Below are 20,138 nucleotides of genomic sequence, written 5' to 3'. Positions count from 1 at the left end.
ATGGCGACAACAAAGCAGGTAAAAGATCTCCAAGAGGCTGTTATCTGTTCCATTTGCCTGGATTATTTTAATGATCCGGTGATTCTCAAGTGTGGGCACAATTTCTGCCGAGTCTGCATCACTCAGTACTGTAAGGACTCCAAAATCTCCCCATTCTATTCCTGCCCTCAGTGCAGAGAATGGTTCCGGAAAGGAGAATTCCATCCTAACTGGCAGCTGAGGAATGTAGTCGACATAGCGAAAAAAATCCCAGAGCCAAGGGGGAAGAAAGCCTGTGAAAAACATGTGGAGCTTTTGAAACTCTTCTGTGAAGTGGATCAAACCCCCATCTGTCTGGTCTGCAGAGAGTCCCGCAGTCACAAAGAACACTCTGTGGTTCCTATCGAGGAGGCTGCCCTGGATTACCAGGTAATAATTAGTCATTTTTGCATTTGGAACGCAACCCAGCCAAGGCATGCTTGAACAATTCAGACTAGAGCCATCTGAGAAATATAAAACCAGCAATGTAATAAAACTAGCTTCCTACAATCACACGGTAGAGAAACAGAAGGGATTTTATACAGGAAGAATGTTGAGGAGACACGTTTTTATGGCCTGCTCTATCTATGGTGCTTATTCTGATCTAACGTTGTCAGTTAGGGGTGTAGGATTTTTTTTAAAACAAAATAGTTATACCAGCAAAACCCCTAGTGTGTGAATACAAGTTGTATAAAGGTGCCTTATGCCAGGAATGCTTGTTTCCCTTTCCATACAGGAATAACCTATACACACTTTTATACAGGTATAACTACATCCACACTAGCAGGGATGTATGGCTTTAATAGTACCAGGATACTTAAAGCATAGCATGATTTGTGTGCACTAAGGGCAAGATTATCCCCCTTGTACGGAAAAATCCACGCAGGGGGCAGGAAACTACAAGTTCCAGCTCACACAGCTTCCTCTTAACAGTTGCAAGGGAGGAGGGGGAAAGCAGGGTTTGTTTTTCATACAGAATGGACAAGAGTGGGGAGCTGGCCACTTTAATAGATTTCCTGAAATTCACAGAGGCTGGGTGATCATATTTTCAAAATGAAGATCTAGGATCCTATTATGGGGGGAGGGAGAGGGAGAGGGGTTGGATGTGGTGCTGAAGGATCAAGGAGGAGTACACCTAGGCTTTGGCAGCTGGGGAAGAGAGAAGATGATGTCCACTCCTAACCCTGTTTTCCCCCCTCAGCCCCAAGCAATATCTGCTTTCTCCCTCTCTTCCCTCTCTATAATAAAAACCCAAGCCACATTAAACACCTTTTATAGCAGGGAGTCTTGAAAATGTAACTGATGTAAATTGATCACTGTGGTCGCAAGGATCAAGCAGTATCATTGAGTTAGTTGTGTTTGGAATGTGTCCCAGTCAATCATCTCATTGACTCTCCCAAACTCTCAGGCAATCCCAGTGCATAGGGGGGTGGTCAGGAATTGGTTATACTTAGGTTAAGGGGGAGGATTATTTCTCTGGCCTACCCAGAAATGCCAAGGCCAGTGATATACCAAAATGTGCCCTGCATGACAGTGTGGTTTGCAGACTGCTCAGAAAATTCATAGTGAGCATGTGCGGAGTGTGTCCACATGTGCACTGGGGGGAAGTGAAGCTTCAGTCAAGCCCCTGCCCTAAGCTTGGTTTGTCAGTGAGGCCTAGATTCACAGAAGTACTCAGGTGCCTAAACCCCAGTTGGAGCCTCCACTGCAATTCACAAAACGCCCTCAAAGCCCTATAGGCACCTAAACTCCCTGTTTTTCAATAAATAGTTCCCTTGGCACCTGTGCTTCTGCCTCTGGCCATACACACTGCTGCCCTGCTCTAGGCACCCAGGTGTGAATTATTCTCCTAAGCCTCAGAGCGATTCACTATCCTGAGGAAAATCAGTTTTTGGGCCCCACACAGGAGTTAGGTGGCCTGTCTGGTAGGAAGCCTCTGAGCACGCTGGGGTGATGGAACTATTTGTATAACGGGGGTGCTGAGAGCCATTGAACAAAACTGTAAATCCTGCATATGATGGAAACCACTTCAAGCCAGGGGGTGCGGCCGCACCACTAGTTCCAGCACCTATGGAGCATGCCCAACCAATCAGGCCCCTCAGGTGAGTTCATGCAGAGGTGGACCCTCTCACAACTTTTAGGGGTTAGGGTACTCACCAGGGATATGGGAAACCACCAGTTCAAGTCCCCCCTCCACCTGATGAGGAGAAGGGATTTGAACAGGGATCTGCCACCTCTCTATGGGATATTCTGATGTAGGGCTCCCTCCATCTTTCCTGTTGAAGCTGTTCCACTGGAGATAAATACTTAGAGTCATTTGGGCCAAAGAGAGAGAGAGAGAGATCACAAGCATGAGAGTGACTGTATAACCAGGTGGTTAGAGCACTCGCCTATGTTATTATGTATTTAATATTCTTGAAAATATAAATTAAATAAACGGAAAATCCTTCCAAAACACCAAAACTAAACCAGTTTTTCTTTTATTAGAACCAAATTCGGAGCCGTTTGGAGAGTTTGAAGAAAGAGAGAGACGAGATTCTGTCGTATAAATCGAGTAGGGAAAATACAAGCCAGAAACTGCTGGTAGGTGCCGTTATTATTCAGAAGCAAATGTGCACAGAGACATTATCTCTGCTCTGCTTTGTTTGAGTAGCATAAGAAGAATTGTTCCCTGCCATGAAAGACTAACTTATTTATCCGCATTGTAAAGAAAAACTCTTCTGGTTTAATTGAGAGTAAGCAGGAAAATGGAGCATTAAAGAAAGTTTTAATAATCCAAATATTTCCATTGATGATGTGATTCATTTGTTTAGTTAACAGTAGTTTCGCCTTTAGTCTTCCAGCTAGAGCTGATTGAAATTTTTCAACCATAAAAAAGTCCTGCAGAAAAATGGGGTTTAGTAGAAAAAAAATTCCCTCCTGGGAAAATGTCATTTGCAAAAAAATTGCTTTTTTTTTACAGGAAATTTCAGAACAAAAATGTTTATTTTCATTTCTAACAGAAATTTTTCGCTTTGGTTTTAAAAACCTGAACATTTTTCAAAATTTCTAATGTTTGTTTTTTATCTCTTTGTTTTCCCGTTTACTCCATTTTGCCACTGAGTACAATAAAATGAATAATTTCTAAGGTTTTTTTCTCTTCGTTTTCCCTTTCTTTTTGCCGCTTTTTCTAAAATGGGAGAAGTTTTGAAGAGTTACGGAGAGAAGCGAATAAAAGGAAAACGCGGGGTGTGTGGAAATGAACATTTTAGAAAAAAGGGGAAACAAAAATGTTAAAAATTTCTAAAAGTTATTTCAAGATATTTTTCAAACAAATTAAAAGTTGTCCCATTTTGAACACTGAAAAATGGAAGCAACTTTGAAATTTCAAAATTTATTGTAAATTCCTCCCCCATATTTGAACAGACCTAACCACAAAAGGACAGTGAGGGCTCTAGAAATCTCCTGCCCCAGAGAAGGCTGGTCACTTAAAGCCTAATCAAATCCTAATGAAGTCACTGGAAAGATTTCTATTGATTTTGCTGAACTTTGGAACAGGCCCTTAGTGATATTGCTGCTCGACATCGCCATGAAGATGAATTGGGTTCTAAATATGATCTTAGTTTCTTGCTCCTAGGGTATCAAAAGCTAGAGAGTGCTCCAGAAAGAGCATGAATTGGTGGGCTTCTGTCTAGTTCACATGTACACGTTTCTAAGTGCCCTGCAAACTCAGATTTGCACATGCAAATAAGTTTCTTTCCAGCCATCCAATTTGTACTCAGAATTCCTGTGTGGATTAAAATTGGAGATTTATGATGTGACAAAATTTATGTATCTTAAATTGTGCATTCAACACTCATCAGAGCAATTGTTGGTGCTCTAATTTTAAAGACTGTTTTAGAAAACATGGCCCTATACATCTGTGCGTATTTTGTGGAGAGCCTCTGTTCCCCAATTCAAGTCTAGCGCTTCTTAGTTTGGGTTCTACCGTTTGCTCCCCAGAAGTAATCCTTGTCTGTCTAGTTCTAGATCCCAAACCTGCTGTCCTTCCTGTTACTAGAAGGATCTGGTTTTCTAGAAGCCACTGATCACAGAATATTATAATAATGCAAGATACATTCATATTCTAAACACCAGTTAGGACTCTTGAAAATCTATTGAAAAATCATCTGTCTACTGAGCATAGAGTATGTTCTCCATAAAATATCAGGAGTTAAATTCTATGGGGTTGCAATGACATACTCCCATGTGCATACATAAGGCTTTATAAAATGTCCCATAACTCACTCTGTGTTCCTGTCCTTGACTTGTGCTATCCCTGTTTGTATCTCTTTATTTCAGAAACAGCTACAAACTGAGAAGCAGATAATTGTGTCTGAATTTCAGCAACTGCGCCAGTTTCTGGTGGAACAAGAGCGACTCCTGCTGGCCCAGCTGGAAAAGCTGAATCAGGAAATTGAAAAGAGGAGGGATGAGTATGTTGCCAAATTATCTGAGGAAATAGCTTCTTTCAGTTCCCTGATCAGTGAGATGGAACAGAAGTGCCAGCTGCCAGCAAGTGAATTCCTGCAGGTGAGACAGTGTTAGAAACACCCCAGAACCTTTCACAGGGCAAGAAAATCTTCTAACCCTTCACTTGTGGAGTTTAGGAGTGAAAGGTCAGAACAATAATAAATATACATTATTTTTCCTTAAGAGCTTGATAAAATGCCCAGTAAAGTCAATGGAAAAATACTTCTTGAGTACAATGGGCATTGGATCAAGTCCTAAATGAAAAAAAAAATCTTCATTTGAATTCTAGTGGGAGAAGATTACTCCAAAAATGGCAAATTCCAAACTCTGTTCTCCCACTCTCCTAATGCAAGAACAAAGGGAAATTCAATAAAATTAGAAGGTGACAAATTCAAAACTGATGCAATGAACGCTTTTTCACATGTCACGTAATTGGACTGTGGAACTCATTGCCACCGGATGTCGTTGAGACCAAGCATTTAGCAAAACTCAAAAAGTGATTGGATATCTATATGGATAACAAGAATATCCAGAGTGATATTAAACCTCATGCTTCATTGCTTCAGCCAGTCGCTAACTATTAGAGAGCAGGATGAGAATGTGGGGGGCGGATTATATTACACCTTCCTTTGAAGCATCTGGCACTGTCCACCTTTGGAGACAGAATACTGACCAGATGGACCTCAGGTCTGATCCAGTCTGGCATTTTCTGTGTGCCAGATGCTAACTCCAAAAGATGAAAGATGGAACCAGTCTTTAATTATGGAAATAGCTAAGATTGAAGCTGAGTTTCCATTTTATGCCTGATTTGGCCACTCTTCCTACATACCCCCAAATAGGGAAAATATTGGGCTCATGAGGTCTCAGGCTGTGGTGATTTTGTCTGCCAGAACTGAAGTTGGTTAGGGAAGTTCATTACATATGGTAGCCTGAAAGTATAAGTAGTCATTAGAATTCCAAAAGCCTTCTAATGATTTTAATTTTCAAAAAGTGCCTCTAAGTAGCAAACAAGAAGGAAGGTGAGAAATAAAACGTAACATCCTGGACTTCTCTAGCTGATATCTAGGGTCAAATTCTCTGTTGCGACCAGTACCTGCTGTGGGCAACATTCTTCACTCCTCGGGTCTCCTGCATTGAACCTGGGGTGTAGGATAGTTACTCTGTACCCCACACCCATTGTTCTCGCCCAGCCCCAAATTCCTGTGGGTGTCAAGAAGCCCACAGGATGGGCCTTCAGAATGTTTGTGGGCGAGTGGGGAGAGAGTTTACAGCATGAGGGCAGCACAGCATGGAGGCATCCCTCCCTCTGGACCCACTGGAGTCTGCAGGAGGGGATCTTCCCCAAACCTGTGAGTGTTAGGGAGATCTTTGTTCAACATATCACAAGACTGAGCTCTCTGATTCCATGTGCCGTGTGGTTACTCAAATGTTGTTACACAAAGAGCTAGTGTGCCTCCCTTCCTGGGCCCAAATCCTGAACTTAAAGCATTTTTCCAAAGAAGCAAAGCCAACACATTCAAAGTTTTTGTTTGTGTTAATAAATAACAAATAATTTCACTTTGAAACTCAAACTGTGAAGACAAAGTGAGTCTGCTCTAGAGCAGGAGGGATCCTTAGTGTGAGATATGGAACTGAATTTCCTTTTATCTTTCTCCTCTAGGACATCAAAGGCACCTTGAGCAGGTACGTGGCTCCTTCTCACTCTCCCTTTCACTCCCCAATGCAGGGAAGGGATTTTGGACATGAGACATCGTTCCCCATGGTCCAGAAGTGCAGAGCATGGGGTTGGTTCCCAATTTCCCCCCGTTAAATTTAATCTTGGGGCTGTTGTCATTTTGAGTAGACTGCAGAATAGATCAGCCTGAGAAAAGAGTTATTTACCTACAGACAGGGGTGTTATTTATAGCGTAGCTGGTGGAATGGAGACCTCAGGAGATTGGAGATGGAGAATGCGTTTTTCATTTCTAGGTCATAGACTCCAAACTCCAGCGAGGTTAGTAGGAACGGAAAGTCAGTGCCATCTGATGACTATTCAATGAGCTGTTTATTAAGTGTTTCCTATTATGCAGTGAGCTCTATCCATGTGCTTAGTGTGGCAACAGATATGATTGAAGAGACGTTGCCTGTTCTAAGGAGTTTATAATGTGCTATTATCAGTAGTACTATGGCTAGGGTGACCAGACAGCAAGTGTGAAAAATCTGGACAGGGGGTGGGGGGTAATAGGAGCCTATATAAGAAAAAGACCCAAAAATCGGGACTGTCCCTATAAAATCGGGACATCTGGTCACTCTAACTATGGCAGTGTCTAGAGGCTCAAGGCAAAATCAGGTCCTATCATGCTGGGCACTGCACAGACACGTAGTAAGAGACAGTCCCTGCCCCAATGAGTTTACAGTCTAAATAGACACAAGAGACAAAGGGCGGAGGGAGGAAGGATTAAAATCAATTTAAGGGGACATTCAATAGAGACAAAGTACTGCACTTTGGAAGGAAAAATCAAATGTACGACGACAAAATGGGGAATAACTGGCTAGGCAGTATTACTGTGGAAAAACATCTGGGGGTTAAAATGGATCACAAATTGAATGAGTTGGCAGTGTGATGCTGTTGTGAAAAAGGCAAATGTCATTCTGGGATGTTATCACAGGTTGCTGTATTCACCGCAGGTGGTGCCTCCTCCTGGCTGTTCTGGGGATTAGCTCTCTTCCACAGCCAACATCTCCCCTTGCCGTCTCTCCCCCCGTTGTGCTCTCTCTCACTCTGCAGCCTGGTCTCTTACTCCAAGAGCTTCAGCTTCCTCTTCGTGACTCAGCCTCCAGCCAGGTCACTAAATGGTTTCCCCTTCTGGGGTATAGAGTCTCACTGGTCCCACTGCCCAGGCAATGCCACTGCATCAGTGGCTGGTAGGGGAGCTCAAGCCCGCCCACTGCTCCAGGGTCCAGCCTAGGGACCCTACCACATACAAGCAAAGTCTGCTTTCTCCCTGGGCTGATTCCTACTCACCTCCCATAGACTTTCTTCTCCACCCTTCTCTCTTATATGGGTTAGACGAGATGACCCTTGCAGTCCCTTCTAACCCTATGATTCTAAGTACTTCCTTCCTTCAGGGCCCGGATCCTAGCATGCTGTTCTTTCCCTGTTTCCCTCTTTCCTTTTCGAATGCACAGAGGGTGGCCGCAGACTTCCTCACTGCAGCCAATTTCTGTTGCCAGCTTCCTGGCTTTATACTAGCCCAGCCCCCACCTGCTCAGCTGAGCTTCATCTTCCAATCAGAGATTGCTTCTCTGGCCTAAACCACTCATGTGTGGCCCATCTCACTAATCTCCTCTTTCTCAGCTTCCTTCACTCTTTCTGGGGGCTGATGTGGGGTGAACACCCCACCACAGATGTATTAACAGGAGTGTCATATGTAAGACACAGGAGGACGTTGTTCCGTCCTTCTTGCCACTGTGAGGCCTCAACTGGAATACTGTGTCCAGTTTTGGACATCACACTTTAACAAAGATGTGGACAAATTGGAGAGAGTTCAGAGGAGAGCAACAAAAATGATAAGAGGTTTAGAATGCATGAGCTATAGGGAAAGGTTGAAACAAATGGGTATGTTTAGTCAAGAGAAGACTGAGGGTGGGCCTGATAATTGTCTTCAAATATGTATGAGGCTGTTCTAAAGAGACCAGTGATCAGTTATTCTTCAAGTCCACTGAGGGCAGAACAAGAAGTAATTGGTTTAATTTGCAACAAACGAGATTTACATTAGTTTGACGGGGTTCCCGGGGTGCAACCTGGACTGTGGGACTGCTGAGCCCTCCAAATCCCCAACCTGGGCTGCCTCACACTGTGATGCTGATGTCAAGCTACAAGCCTGCCAGGCCTTGCGCTGACACAGACACCTACGGGCAGGGACACGCCCAACTGTGTTACATGAATCATCTCCCAGCCATTGATGAACCAGCAATAGAAAGGCACCAGCCAGTTCCCCCCAGCTCCAGCCCTACACCGCAGAACTGTACCACCTTACACTGCTCAAGGCTCCCTTGGGCAGTGCAGGTTCATTAAGTAGTTTGCTGCTCCCTCAGTGTGGAGTGGACACACACTAGCCTTTGTAAGTTGAGAACCCCTGTGCTAGTGGACTGACCATTGTATGTATCCAAAGAACTAAATAAGAACATAAATTATCTTTGAAATGGGTTAGTGGGTCTCACTCCAGGTCCTGGTACAATGTGTGTCTACATCACCACAAGGATTGTCGCTAATTATCTCCCTTAAATGATGTACAGGATATAAGTCAGGTGATCCTGCTTACCCACACTCACAATACAAGAACAAGGGGACGTTCAGTGCAATTGAAAAGCAACTAATGTAAAGCTGAAAAAAGGAATTTTTTTTACACAATTCATTGTTAACCCGTGGAACTCATTGCCACATGGTATTACTGAGTTTCATAGATGCATAAAGTTGAAGGCCAGAAAGGATCATAAAATCGTCACATTTGACCTCCTGTATATCACAGCACAGGCACTGACTTTCTCATTCCCCCAGGGGTGTTTGAGCCCCACTTGGCCCTGGGCCCTGCCCCCACTCCACCCCTTTGCCCAAGTCCCCGACCCGCCTCTTTCTGCCCTTCCTCCACCCCCTCACCTCCAGCATCTCCTGCCCGCTGATGAACAGCTTTTCCCCAGTGGGCGGGAGGTGCTGGGAGGCAGGGGGAGGAGTTGATCGACAGGGCCCGCTAACAGGTGGGAGGCACTGGGGGGAGGGGAAAGAGCTGATCTGTGGGGCTTCCGGTGGGTGCTGAGCACCCATTATTTTTTTCCATGGGTGCTTCAGCCCCGGAACACCCACGAAGTTGGTGCCTATGTACCACAGCACCTTAAATTTCACCCAGTTATTCCTATATCCATCGCAATAACTTGTATTTGATGAAATCCTATCGTGTGTTGACTAAAGCACCTTCCAGAAAGTCATTCAGTCTAGATTTGAAGACATCAACAGACAGTAATGCCTGCAGCTCCCTAAAAGTGGTGGGGCCACCGGTGCCCAAACCATGGACCCACCCCTGCTCTGCCTCTTCCCCTGAGACCCCTCCCCATGCTTGCTCCTCTCCACCCCCTGCCCCATCACTTGCCTTTAAGGCAGGTAAAATGGGAGAGAGCAGAGCTCTCCCACTTTTAAAAGTGATGGGGCCATGGCCCCCCTGTTGTGGCGCCCTTGTCAAGAGGCAGTTTCTTCCAATGGTTAATCCACCCGCACTCTTCAAAATGTCTGTCTGATTTCCCATTTGAATTTCTCTGGCTTCAGCTTCCAGCAATTGGTCCTTGTTATACCTTTCTTTGCTAAATTGAGGAGCCCTTTAGAACCAACTGTATTCTCCACATGAAGGTATTTATATCCCATACTCAAGTGCAAGGCATTTTTACCAGCCCTCAAATAATTTTTGTGGGTCTTCTCTGCACCATCTCCACTTTTTCAACGTCCATTTTAAAATGGGGACACCAGAACTGGATGCAGTTTTCCAATATCGGTCTCAGCAAAATGAAGGGGAAGCTTATAGTGTCCAAGCTGGTATTGGACCTATTCCTGGGGCAATAGAGAATTTAATCCTCCAGGGTCTGCTGAGCTACAACCATTCACTAGAATAAAACACATGTTAGTAAAAAACAAATATGACCGAACTCCACAATGAGTAACACTGGGTTGTTCGTCAGATGTGAGAGGGAGAAGTTTCAGAACCCAGTGGCCTTTTCTTCTGAACTGAAATGGAGAATCTGGGAATCTTCTCAAAGAAATGCATCTCTGGAGACCATAATGAAGAAATTCAAAGGTAATGAACAGTCATCTGGGGAATTTTCTCACATATATTACACTGATAATAGACAGAGCTGGGGAAATCTCTTGGGGACAAGGATTGTGGATGGAGATAGTCAACTAATCATTTGGAACCTATGAATTCCCTACTCAGCTCTCAATACAGCACATACACACTGGGTTAGGGTCCTAAATTTGGACTCCCTGGGGGTTTTCCTTTCCTAGCAACTTTGAACGTTAACCTTAGCTTGAACTTCCTGCTGAATTAACTGTTTTTGAAGTATGTTTATTTGGATTTTTTGTCTGCAAGTCCTCCTGTGTCATAATCCCTCTCTTGCTTTAGAGCAGGGTGAGGAACCTTTTTTCTATCACAGGCCATTGACCCACAGAAAAAAATCAATCCCGGGCCACTCACCCTCATGGGGACAGAGAGGCAGCGTGGAGGCTCGGGGCTTCCCCCCGCAGTAGGCCAATCTGGGGCTTGCAGCTCCAGCTCCACTGGGGGTACAGAGGAAGTGGTACTGGAACAATTTTTACAGTGGGGGTGCTGAAAGCAAAGGGTCCCAAACTTTTTACCTGGCACTCCCCTTACCCCTGTCTGTGCCCCCTCTCCCCAGAACTGGTGCCAAGACTGAGCCATGGGAGAGGGGGCGGGAAACAGATAGGAGTAAGGGGGCTGAGGCTGGGACCACAGCTGGGGGCGGGAGCAGAGCCCTGGGGGTGGGGCCAGCAGACCAGACCATGCCTGTGGCGCCGGGGGCAGAGCCCGTGCAGGGCTCCGGCAGCCAGCTGGGACCATGGGCGTGGGGCTGACAGCTGGGATCCCACGCAAAACCTGGGGGGTGCTGCAGTACCCTCGGCACTCCTAGTTCCCGCGGCTCTGCGCAGAGACTCAGGGCTTCCCCCCCACGGCGGGGTGAGTCAGCACTCGCGGCTCCAACCCCACAGCAGGGAGGGGAGGGGTGCTGCGGGCTGGATAAAATTTAGCAACATGTCATATCTGGACCACAGGCCGAAGGTTCCCCACCCCTGCTTTAGAGATTCTCCACCTTTTATCCTCCTGAGCTGGAGATAATGAGACCACCAGGTCTGTCAGGAAGGATGAGCCAGATTTACTGAGTACTAGTGGTACAGGGGCAGATTTAAAGTTGATTGAATGCTAATCAGTGAAAAAGTGTCTGTGTATTGGTCTGTCTGTGAATTATGTGTTGGTGTCAGAGGGTTTGTCTACACAGCAATTAGACACCTGTGGCTGGCCCATGTCCACTGACTCCGGCTCACGAGGTTCGGGCTTGGGCTGGAACCTGGGCTCTGCAACCCTCTCTCGTCACAGGGTCCCAGAGCCCAGGCTTCTGCCCAAGCCCGAGCATCTACACCACAATTAAACAGCCCCATTGCCCCAGCCCTGCGAGCCCAAGTCAGCTATCATGGGCCAGCTACAGGTGTTTAATTGCTGGTAAAACATCTCTGGGTATGTCATGTAACCTTAATGTTTGTGGTTATTTTTTAGTGATGTGTGTAATGGTTTGTATTGGTCTGAATTGCACTTAACCTCCTTAACTATAACTTCATTAAGTTTGTTTTCTTTTCATTTTGCTTTTTTGTTAGAACGTTAATAATGTGAATATTCATAAACATGATAAACATGATAACATGACATTTCGTCTTTTTCACCCGTTTCTTCCTCTAGACTCGCTGTCGTCTAGACAGCAGTTGGACAAAGGTAAATTTCTGGGACGAAAGGGGGAGTGAAAACTTTCATATGAATTATGGTGTGTGACAGACCCAGACCAGTGGGGTACAGGAGTCTGGTAGAGGGCAAATATACTGGTCACTGGATGAGTAGTTTTCTGTTCCCTGAGTGACCAGAGCAGGGGCTGCACTAGAGTAATCAGGAACCTGCTAGAACCAGTTAAGGCAGGCTGGCTAATTAGGACACCTGGAGCCAATTAAGAAGAAACTGCTAGAATAAATTAAGGCAGGCTAATCAGGGCACCTGGGTTTTAAAAGGAGCTCACTTCAGTTTGTGGTATGAATGTGAGGAGCTGGGAGCAAGAGGCACAAGGAGCTGAGAGGGTGTCCTGCTGGAGGAGCACAAGCATTATCAGACACCAGGAGGAAGGTCCTGTGGTGAGAATAAGGAAGGTCTTTGGAGGAGGCCATGGGGAAGTAGCCCAGGGAGTTGTAGCTGTCATGCAGCTGTTACAGGAGGCACTATAGACAGCTGCAGTCCACAGGGCCCTGGGCTGGAACCCGGAGTAGAGGGTGGGCCTGGGTTCCCTCCAAACCTCCCAATTGACCTGGACTGTGGCATATTGGCAGCACCATAATTCAGGTTTTGTTTCAATTTTGCATTTGACAGGAGCTGAACACTGTATTACTGGTGGCTACACAGATCTTTCCTAAAAACAGAAAAGTAGATTCTTTTCTCTATTATACTTTAGAATTTTTAAATAGTGGTTGGGTTAACCAGATGTGCTGGTGTGGAGGAGAGGGGGTGAGCAGTGTATCTCCATAGAGATCTAAGAGTTTACAAATGAGCCTTTTTGAAAATCAGAGAGGAACATCACACCTCATTTTCAGAACTCCTTATGCACATACATCACAACCCCTGGCAATATTATTATTATTAGCAAATGCACAAGTGGTACAATGAAGAATGGGAAAATTCAAAAATACAAAAATATACATTTATGTTTTATCTCTCCACTTTATATGTCAAAAGAAAAAATGTTAAAAATGTCCAAAAGGGTTAGGTAGACACCACCTATTAGCAGACATGCCAACTCTCATGAATTGATCATGAGAGATACGATTTCTGAGTAAAATTAAGCCTCACTCGTGATCTCACGATAGAGCTGTGGCTGAAAAAATATCCTGACATTTGAGAGTTCTATAAATGAGGCTTAATTTTACTTAGAAATCCTGTCAGCTGCCCTGGGTGTGGCTGGAGCGCCCGCTGTCAGTCACCCCAGTGCAGCTGCTCCCCTGGGAAGTGGGAGAGGGGACCCCACTGTAGCCCCCAGGCCTAGGGAGGATGAAGAACCCTAGGAGGAGCAAAGGTGAGGCTGGGAGGCTTTATTATGGCCTGGGGGCTGCAGGGGGCCTGAAGTGAGAGGGGGGCTGATGAGCTGGGGGGGGCTGTATTGATGTTGGGTTCTGAGCAGATAAGGTGACTGCTGGCAGGGTGAACTGAGGGTGGTGGGATAGGGATGCTGAACTGATGGGGCAGTGATAATGGGGGCTGGGGGACTGAATTGAGGGGGGTTGGATGGGGACAGAACTCATGGGGGGCCTGGGGGACAGGATTAATTGCTGGGCAGGAGATGGGCAGATGTGGCTAGGGGTGAAAGTGAGTCAGTAAGGGCTGGTACAGCGTACCGGCCCGTACGCAACCCACATTAAAGTGCTGCCACGTCAGTGCTTTAACATCGTTGCCCCTTTTGCCCCTCCCTAGCCGCCAACGGGGGGGGAAGGGAACAGCTGCCCTGAGGCCGGCGATTTAAAAGGGTCCGGGGCTCCGGCTGCTGCTACCGCTAACGCAGCAGTGGTCAGAGCCCCGGACCCTTTAAATCGCCGCTGGAGCCCCGGGCGGCGCAGGCCAGGCGGTCTGGAAAGGCTGGCTGGGGGACGCTCACCCCAGCCCCGCCCCTTCCGCCTGAGGCCCTGCCCCTTCTGGGGCCGGCCCCAGCCCCCATACCAGTAAGTCTTCCCTGTTACTTTCACCCCTGGATGTGGAGGTGAAAGCTCCTGCAGCAGGAGCCAAAATCCCCTTATCCAGTACATGTGGGAGAGTGGGCAACACTAACTGTCACATGTGCACGCCCTTGGGAGGGGCCAGGGGAGTTCAAACATCAAGAGACTGACCTAAAAACCACAATAGAATCCTTTTTAAAATGTCATGATTGTTGGGCCAATCTCATGAGATCTGATTTGTTGAAGTTGGCAATACCGTATTAGCCATTGCATAGCCTTGGGGCCAGCAGTGTGGAGTTTGGAAAGTCCCCGATAGACCAGCACAAGACGAGCAGCCATTCAGGAAGTGTGCGGTGTCCTCAACCACACCACAGCTACACAGAGTCCTGGAGCACCAGTGATGTCTCTATAAAAGCAGTTTTTCTTGTGCTCAGCTCGCTGATCTTTAAGAGGGAGGGGGCTCTGCAAGGAGACGGGATGTGAAGAGTTACATTGTTGGACAGGGGGACTTGGGATTCCCTGTAACCTGCTGGGAGCCTCCTATAATGCCAGGGTCTCTAATCACATCTGTGAGGAGAGGTGGGTGCGGATGGGGAAAGATTCCAGGGCCTGATTGTCAGGCCCTTTCATGCTGCTCTGTCAGAGCAAAGGGGCCTTAATGTGCCTGGAAACAGTCCCCAGAAAATAGCTCCAGTGCAAGGGAGCTACCCCCGTCCATGTGAAGCTGGCACAGGGGCTCTACAGCAACTCTGCTCCCAGCCGTTATTGTAGGAGTGGGTCTGGGGCCATGCTGGGGGCCAGGGCCATCCCTAGTGGGGTCTGGGGTGGAAGTGACGGATTTGTTTCTTCCGGGACCGACCGCGCCAGCCAATCGCACCAGCCCACAGGACCTCCCCAAAGCACGGGGCCCGGAGCGGTCGCCCCAATTCGCCCTACCCAAGGGACGGCTCTGCTAGGGGCATAGACAGGATGCATTACACTATGGCTGCTCTCTGTTTTGCAGCCCTGAGGCCCCTGTAACTAGGGGTCAGGTAGACTAAAGGAAGGACAAAGGTGGCTTAAAACTACTTCCCTCTAACCCCCCTTGTCTATACCCCAAGCACAAGGATGGAATAACTGAGAATCAGACTCTGGGTTTGGGGTCCTGGCTCAGCTGAGCTGATCCCTTCACTCTGTCACTGAACTGGCTCTGTCGGGTGTGAATCCCCCCTGCACATGGCTGAGATCTCAGCGCTGCTCCCCAGGCAGAGCTGGGGAAATCCTGGAGGCAGGAGGTTGCCTGATTCACTCCCCAGCTGGGGCAGGTTCTGTCACTGACACGATCAGACCCTGCCCCAGGGCTGAGCTCTGCCCCTCACGCTCTGATTCTCTCTCTGCAGCGAACGTGACTCTGGATCCAGATGTGGCCCATCCTGAACTCATTGTGTCTGCAGATCAGAAAAGTGTGAGATGGGGACCCACACATCAGGCTTTGCCCGACAACCCTGAGAGATTTGACACTGTTCACTGTGTGCTGGGCTGTGAGGGATTCACCTCGGGCCGACATTACTGGGAGGTGGAGGTGGAGATGGAGGACTGGGGACTCTGGGCTGTGGGGGTGGCCAGAGAGTCTGTGAGCAGGAAGGGAGGGATCAGCTTTATCCCTGAGCAGGGGATCTGGGCTGTGCGGTGCAGTGAGGATCAGTACCGGGCTCTCACGTCCCCTGAGCAGCGCATCACCCCCTTGTCCCTGAGCCGGGCACCCCGCAGGATCCGGGTTTATCTGGACTATGAAGAGGGGCAGGTGGCGCTTTTCGATGCTGGTCATGGGGACCCGATCTTCACTTTCCCACCGGCCTCTTTCGCTGGGGAGAGAATCCGCCCGCTCTTCTGGGTTGGACGCGGGGGAAGCTCTTCTATGCTCCTGCACCATTTCTCTCTCCTGGGCCAACGCTGCCAACTCACACTGTGTCCGTGAGGTGCCCTGTCTGTCCCTATGAAACAGGCTCCTCTAGCCCCCACCCTCCTGATCTCTATGACCTGGAGGACTCAGCCAGCCAGTCTCCCTCAGCACAGACAGGCTGAAGACGGAGTGACGCTCTACCCGTAGCTCTATGGCTGTGGAGGTCTGTGTGAGGCTCTAGGCTGGGTCTCTGTGCTCTTAGGAGGCCAACTCGGTGTGGAGTGGGGGGGGGGGTCCCACCAAGGAAGGATGGAGCCCCTGTGGGAGGGACCCAGCCAAGGGCCAGGGAGAGACCCCTCAACTGGGGGGAGGGGAAAGCAGGGGGGAGGCCTGGCTGAAGAGGCTCAGGAGAAGGGAAGAGAGAGCAGGGGGAGGCCTGAGTGAAGAAGCTGTGGGGGGGGGGGGCGGGGAACAGGGTGTTTAAAATCATATTCATTGATTGTTATTTAGCCACAAGCAGCTAATATATATTTAAATACAACTGTTAGTGTGTGTACGAGGTGCGAAGGCTGACATTTTCAAAAGAACCAAAGTGATGTAAGACTCATAGATTTTCAATGAAACTTGTGCTGCTAAGTAACTTCAGGTGGGATTTTCAAAAGCACCTAAGTCATGTTTATCATTGTGTTAGTTTTAATGGGTTAATATATTTTTCTGTGACGGGTTGGATCACAGAAACCCCCTTGGGAACTGCCAACTGATGTGCCAAGACTACTTCTGACCCTGCTTTCCCTGCCAGCCTGGGACTCCAGCACCCTGTCTTGTTGAGCCAGACACGCCAGTCTGCTCCAACAGAGACCCAGAGTCTGAACCACGTGCCCCAAAGCTGCAGGCTTAAACTGAAAGCAGCTTAAGGAAGTGTTCCTGTCTTTAACACTAAGATGCTCAACTCCTAGTGGGGTCCAAATCCCAAATAAATCCGTTTTACCCTGTATAAAGCTTATACAGGGTAAACTCATAAATTGTTTGCCCTCTATAACACTGATAGAGAGATATACACAGCTGTTTGCCCCCTCCCCAGGTATTAATACATACTCTGGGTTAATTAATAAGTAAAAAGTGATTTTTATTAAATACAGAAAGTAGGATTTAAATAGTTCTAAGTAGTAATAGACAGAACAAAGTGAATTACCAAGCAATAAAATAAAACATTCAAGTCTAAGTCTAGTACAATAATAACACTGAATACAGATAAAATCTCACCCTCAGAGATGTTTCTTTCACAGACTGGACACCTTCCTAGTCTGGGCACAATCCTTTCCCCTGGTACAGCCCTTGTTCCAGCTCAGGTGGTAGCTAGGGGATTTCTCATGATGGCCGCCCCCTTTGTTCTGTTCCACCCACTTATATATCTTTTGCATAAGGCGGGAATCCTTTGTCCCTCTGGGTTCCCACCCCTCCTTCTAAATGGAAAAGCACCAGGTTAAAGATGGATTCCAGTTCAGGTGACCTGATCACATGTCACTGTAAGTCTTCATTACCCACTTTTCAGCCCACAGGTATACAGGAAGACTTACAAGTAAAACAGAGTCATCTACAGGTAATTGTCCTGGTTAATGGGAGCCATTAAGATTTCAAACCACCATTAATGGCCTACACTTTGCATAACTAAAATAGGACCTCAGTTATATTTCATATTTCTAGTTTCAGATACAAGAGTGATACATTTATACAAATAGGATGACCATACTCAGTAGATTATAAGCTTTGTAATGATACCTTACAAGTGACCTTTTGCATGAAGCATAGTCCAGTTACATTATATTCACACTCATTAGCATATTTTTATAAAATCATAGAGTGCAGCATCACAATGTTTACCATTGTGTTAGTTTTAATGTGTTAATATATTTTCTAGAATAATGAATTTTCCCCGTGTAGGCAAACTGCTTGTGTTCTCCTGTTCACCTTATTCAAGTCTCCCAGTAAATGGACCCGAGAGGGAAATTGGTCTGTTAAAACTTTCTGGAAAGCTCTGGTTTGCTGTGTGAGGTGTATTTTGAGACAGAAACAAAGGGTTGGTTTCCACATGAATTTAAAATGAACAGAGTCCTGAAAGCCCAATCAGTTCCCTTGTGTCCACTGCCCAATATAGGATGTAAAGGCAAAAACAGAGGAGAAATGTAGGATTGATGACAAATATATGAATGATGCTGGATTCCATCATGCACAACATTTCCCGCTAGATCATCTCTTCTACCCCCTGTTATACCGTCAAGTAAATAATTTAACTGTGAGGGTGGGAATTACTCTGGCAATACCAGGAATATGAAATAAAAATGAACAGATCATATGGAAAATCCCCTTGAGATGCACTGAGTTCAAACTAAAATGTCCAGCATCTGTCACATCAGAGTTGTTTTCATGAGGTGCAAACTGTGTATAAAAATTATCATATTTGTTCTTCATGTAGCTCATTTTTCTTTTAGAAATCTCCCTGATTTTGCTGTAAGCAATTTATTGTATCTGACTTTCCTCCCAAAGTGGTCTTTCTAAAATGTGGCTAAATTCATATTTGGATGGTGTATGTTCATATTATTAAATTTGCTGACAGTAGAATTGTTACTGGTGTGACTGTCGCCTGGTATGAATCACCACTGAGAATGCCCAATTCAGGACAAGGCAGATACACCCCAAAACCGGATGGTTTATTCTATAATTAGATTCACCAAAACAGTAACAAAATGAGCTCTTATATCCCCACACTGGTTAGGAGGAAGCCAAAGCACAGTCCCCTTTTGGCATTCCAACTCCTGGCTTGTCCACCCAAACTGGTCTTTTGTGATAAATGATTACTAAAACCAGAAATCACATATAAAGTTCTTCCAATCCCAAAGCCACTGTCCTCAGGTCAATATATACTTTAGATCTTACCCCAAAATCACACTGCAGCCAATCCCCTTAGTAACTAAAAACTAAAGGATCATTAATAAAAAAGAAAAAAAGAGAGTTAGTAAATTGTTAAAAGAATCATATACTTTACAATTGATGTATAGGGAAATACAACCTAGATGGAGCTACTACAAGGTGGATGCATAACTGGTTGGAAAATGATTCCCAGAGAGTAGTTATCAGTGGTTCACAGTCATGCTGGAAGGGCATAACAAGTGGGGTCCCACAGGGTTTGGTTCTGGGTCCAGTTCTGTTCAATATCTTCATCAATGATTTAGATAATGGCATAGAGAGTACACTGATAAAGTTTGCGGATGATACCAAGCTGGGTGGGGTTACAAGTGCTTCGGAGGATAGGTTTAAAATTAAAAAAGCAGACGACTGGCCCAGGCCACCCAGATTCCTGGACGACCCGGCCCCACAGAAAGCAGATGACTGGCCCAGACCACCTGGACCCCTGGACGACCAGACCCCTCAGGAGACAGATGGCGAGCCCAACCCCAGCAGAGCTTCTGCTGGCAACTGAAGCCCCCACAGATCACCTTATCTCACCGGACCAGCAGGTACCCTTGGAGGGGGCGTGTGGAAGTGGCCCAGGGTTAGTAGCCCCTGTTTGGCTGCAACGCTGGCAGAGGGTGAGTCAGAATGTTGCAGCTTGGATCCCTGCTGATGCAGTGGCAGACCCCTGTGCCACCCTTAGGCCCCTGGGCTGGGACACAGTGGAGTGGGAGGGCCTGTGTCCCCCCCTCCCTCAGGCTAGCTGAAGGAAAGCCTGAGGTAACTGACTTTGGGTACAGGCCCAAGCTGAGAGACTTTGTTTCCCGCCAAGCTCTGAATCAGAGCTTGGGCTCATTAATTGCGAGCAGCCGCAACTGAGTGCAGGGGGGAGCTGAGAGACTTTGCTTACTGCCCTGCTCTGAACCAGAGCCTGGGCTCGTTAACTGCCTGCAGCCCCACCTGAATACAGGTGGAGCTGAGAGACTTTGTCTACTGCCCCGCTCTGAACCAGAGGCTAACCTGATAGACTATTTGCAGCTCCACTGGAGTGCAGGCTCGAGCCAAAGGACTGCAGCTTGCCCTGAGAGAGGGGCTAGACTATGGGCTCTAGTTCACCACTGAGATCTCGGGCCTGATCCTGCCATCTCTACTCTGCTGAATTTTAAACAGGGACAGTTTAAGCCGTGGGAATGAGATCCCCAAGTGAATACTTGGAATGCCCTGGAAAGACTCATGGAAGGACTCTAATAGACTCTATATCTAAACCAGGGGTCAGGTCAGTCCAGGGTCCAGGCA

At 46.9% G+C, this 20,138-nt stretch overlaps 1 protein-coding gene across 1 annotated transcript; it reads left to right on the top strand.

Annotated features, from left to right (window-relative positions):
• Positions 1-15,968, top strand: LOC112125823 (tripartite motif-containing protein 10-like). The gene is made up of 7 exons (XM_024224196.1): positions 1-408; positions 2,506-2,601; positions 4,339-4,569; positions 6,170-6,192; positions 10,216-10,331; positions 12,006-12,038; positions 15,391-15,968. Exons 1-7 carry the CDS (start codon positions 1-3, stop codon positions 15,966-15,968), a joined length of 1,485 nt encoding a protein of 494 aa, XP_024079964.1.
• Positions 15,969-20,138: the final 4,170 nt, after the last annotated feature.

This window comes from Terrapene carolina, unplaced genomic scaffold (assembly GCF_002925995.2).
Source record: "Terrapene carolina triunguis isolate 2854851 unplaced genomic scaffold, T_m_triunguis-2.0 Scaffold31549, whole genome shotgun sequence".
NCBI lineage: Eukaryota > Metazoa > Chordata > Testudines > Emydidae > Terrapene > Terrapene triunguis.
This window is presented reverse-complemented; position numbering and strand designations above follow the sequence as displayed.

What these genes read in the sequence shown, in the direction of transcription:
- LOC112125823 (XM_024224196.1), top strand. Translation starts at nt 1, where the DNA reads ATGGCGACAACAAAGCAGGTAAAAGATCTCCAAGAGGCTGTTATCTGT. An exon ending in CAGCAAGTGAATTCCTGCAG is followed by an intron (nt 4,570 to 6,169) that starts GTGAGACAGTGT and finishes TTTCTCCTCTAG; the next exon opens with GACATCAAAGGCACCTTGAG. An exon ending in CATAATGAAGAAATTCAAAG is followed by an intron (nt 10,332 to 12,005) that starts GTAATGAACAGT and finishes TTCTTCCTCTAG; the next exon opens with ACTCGCTGTCGTCTAGACAG.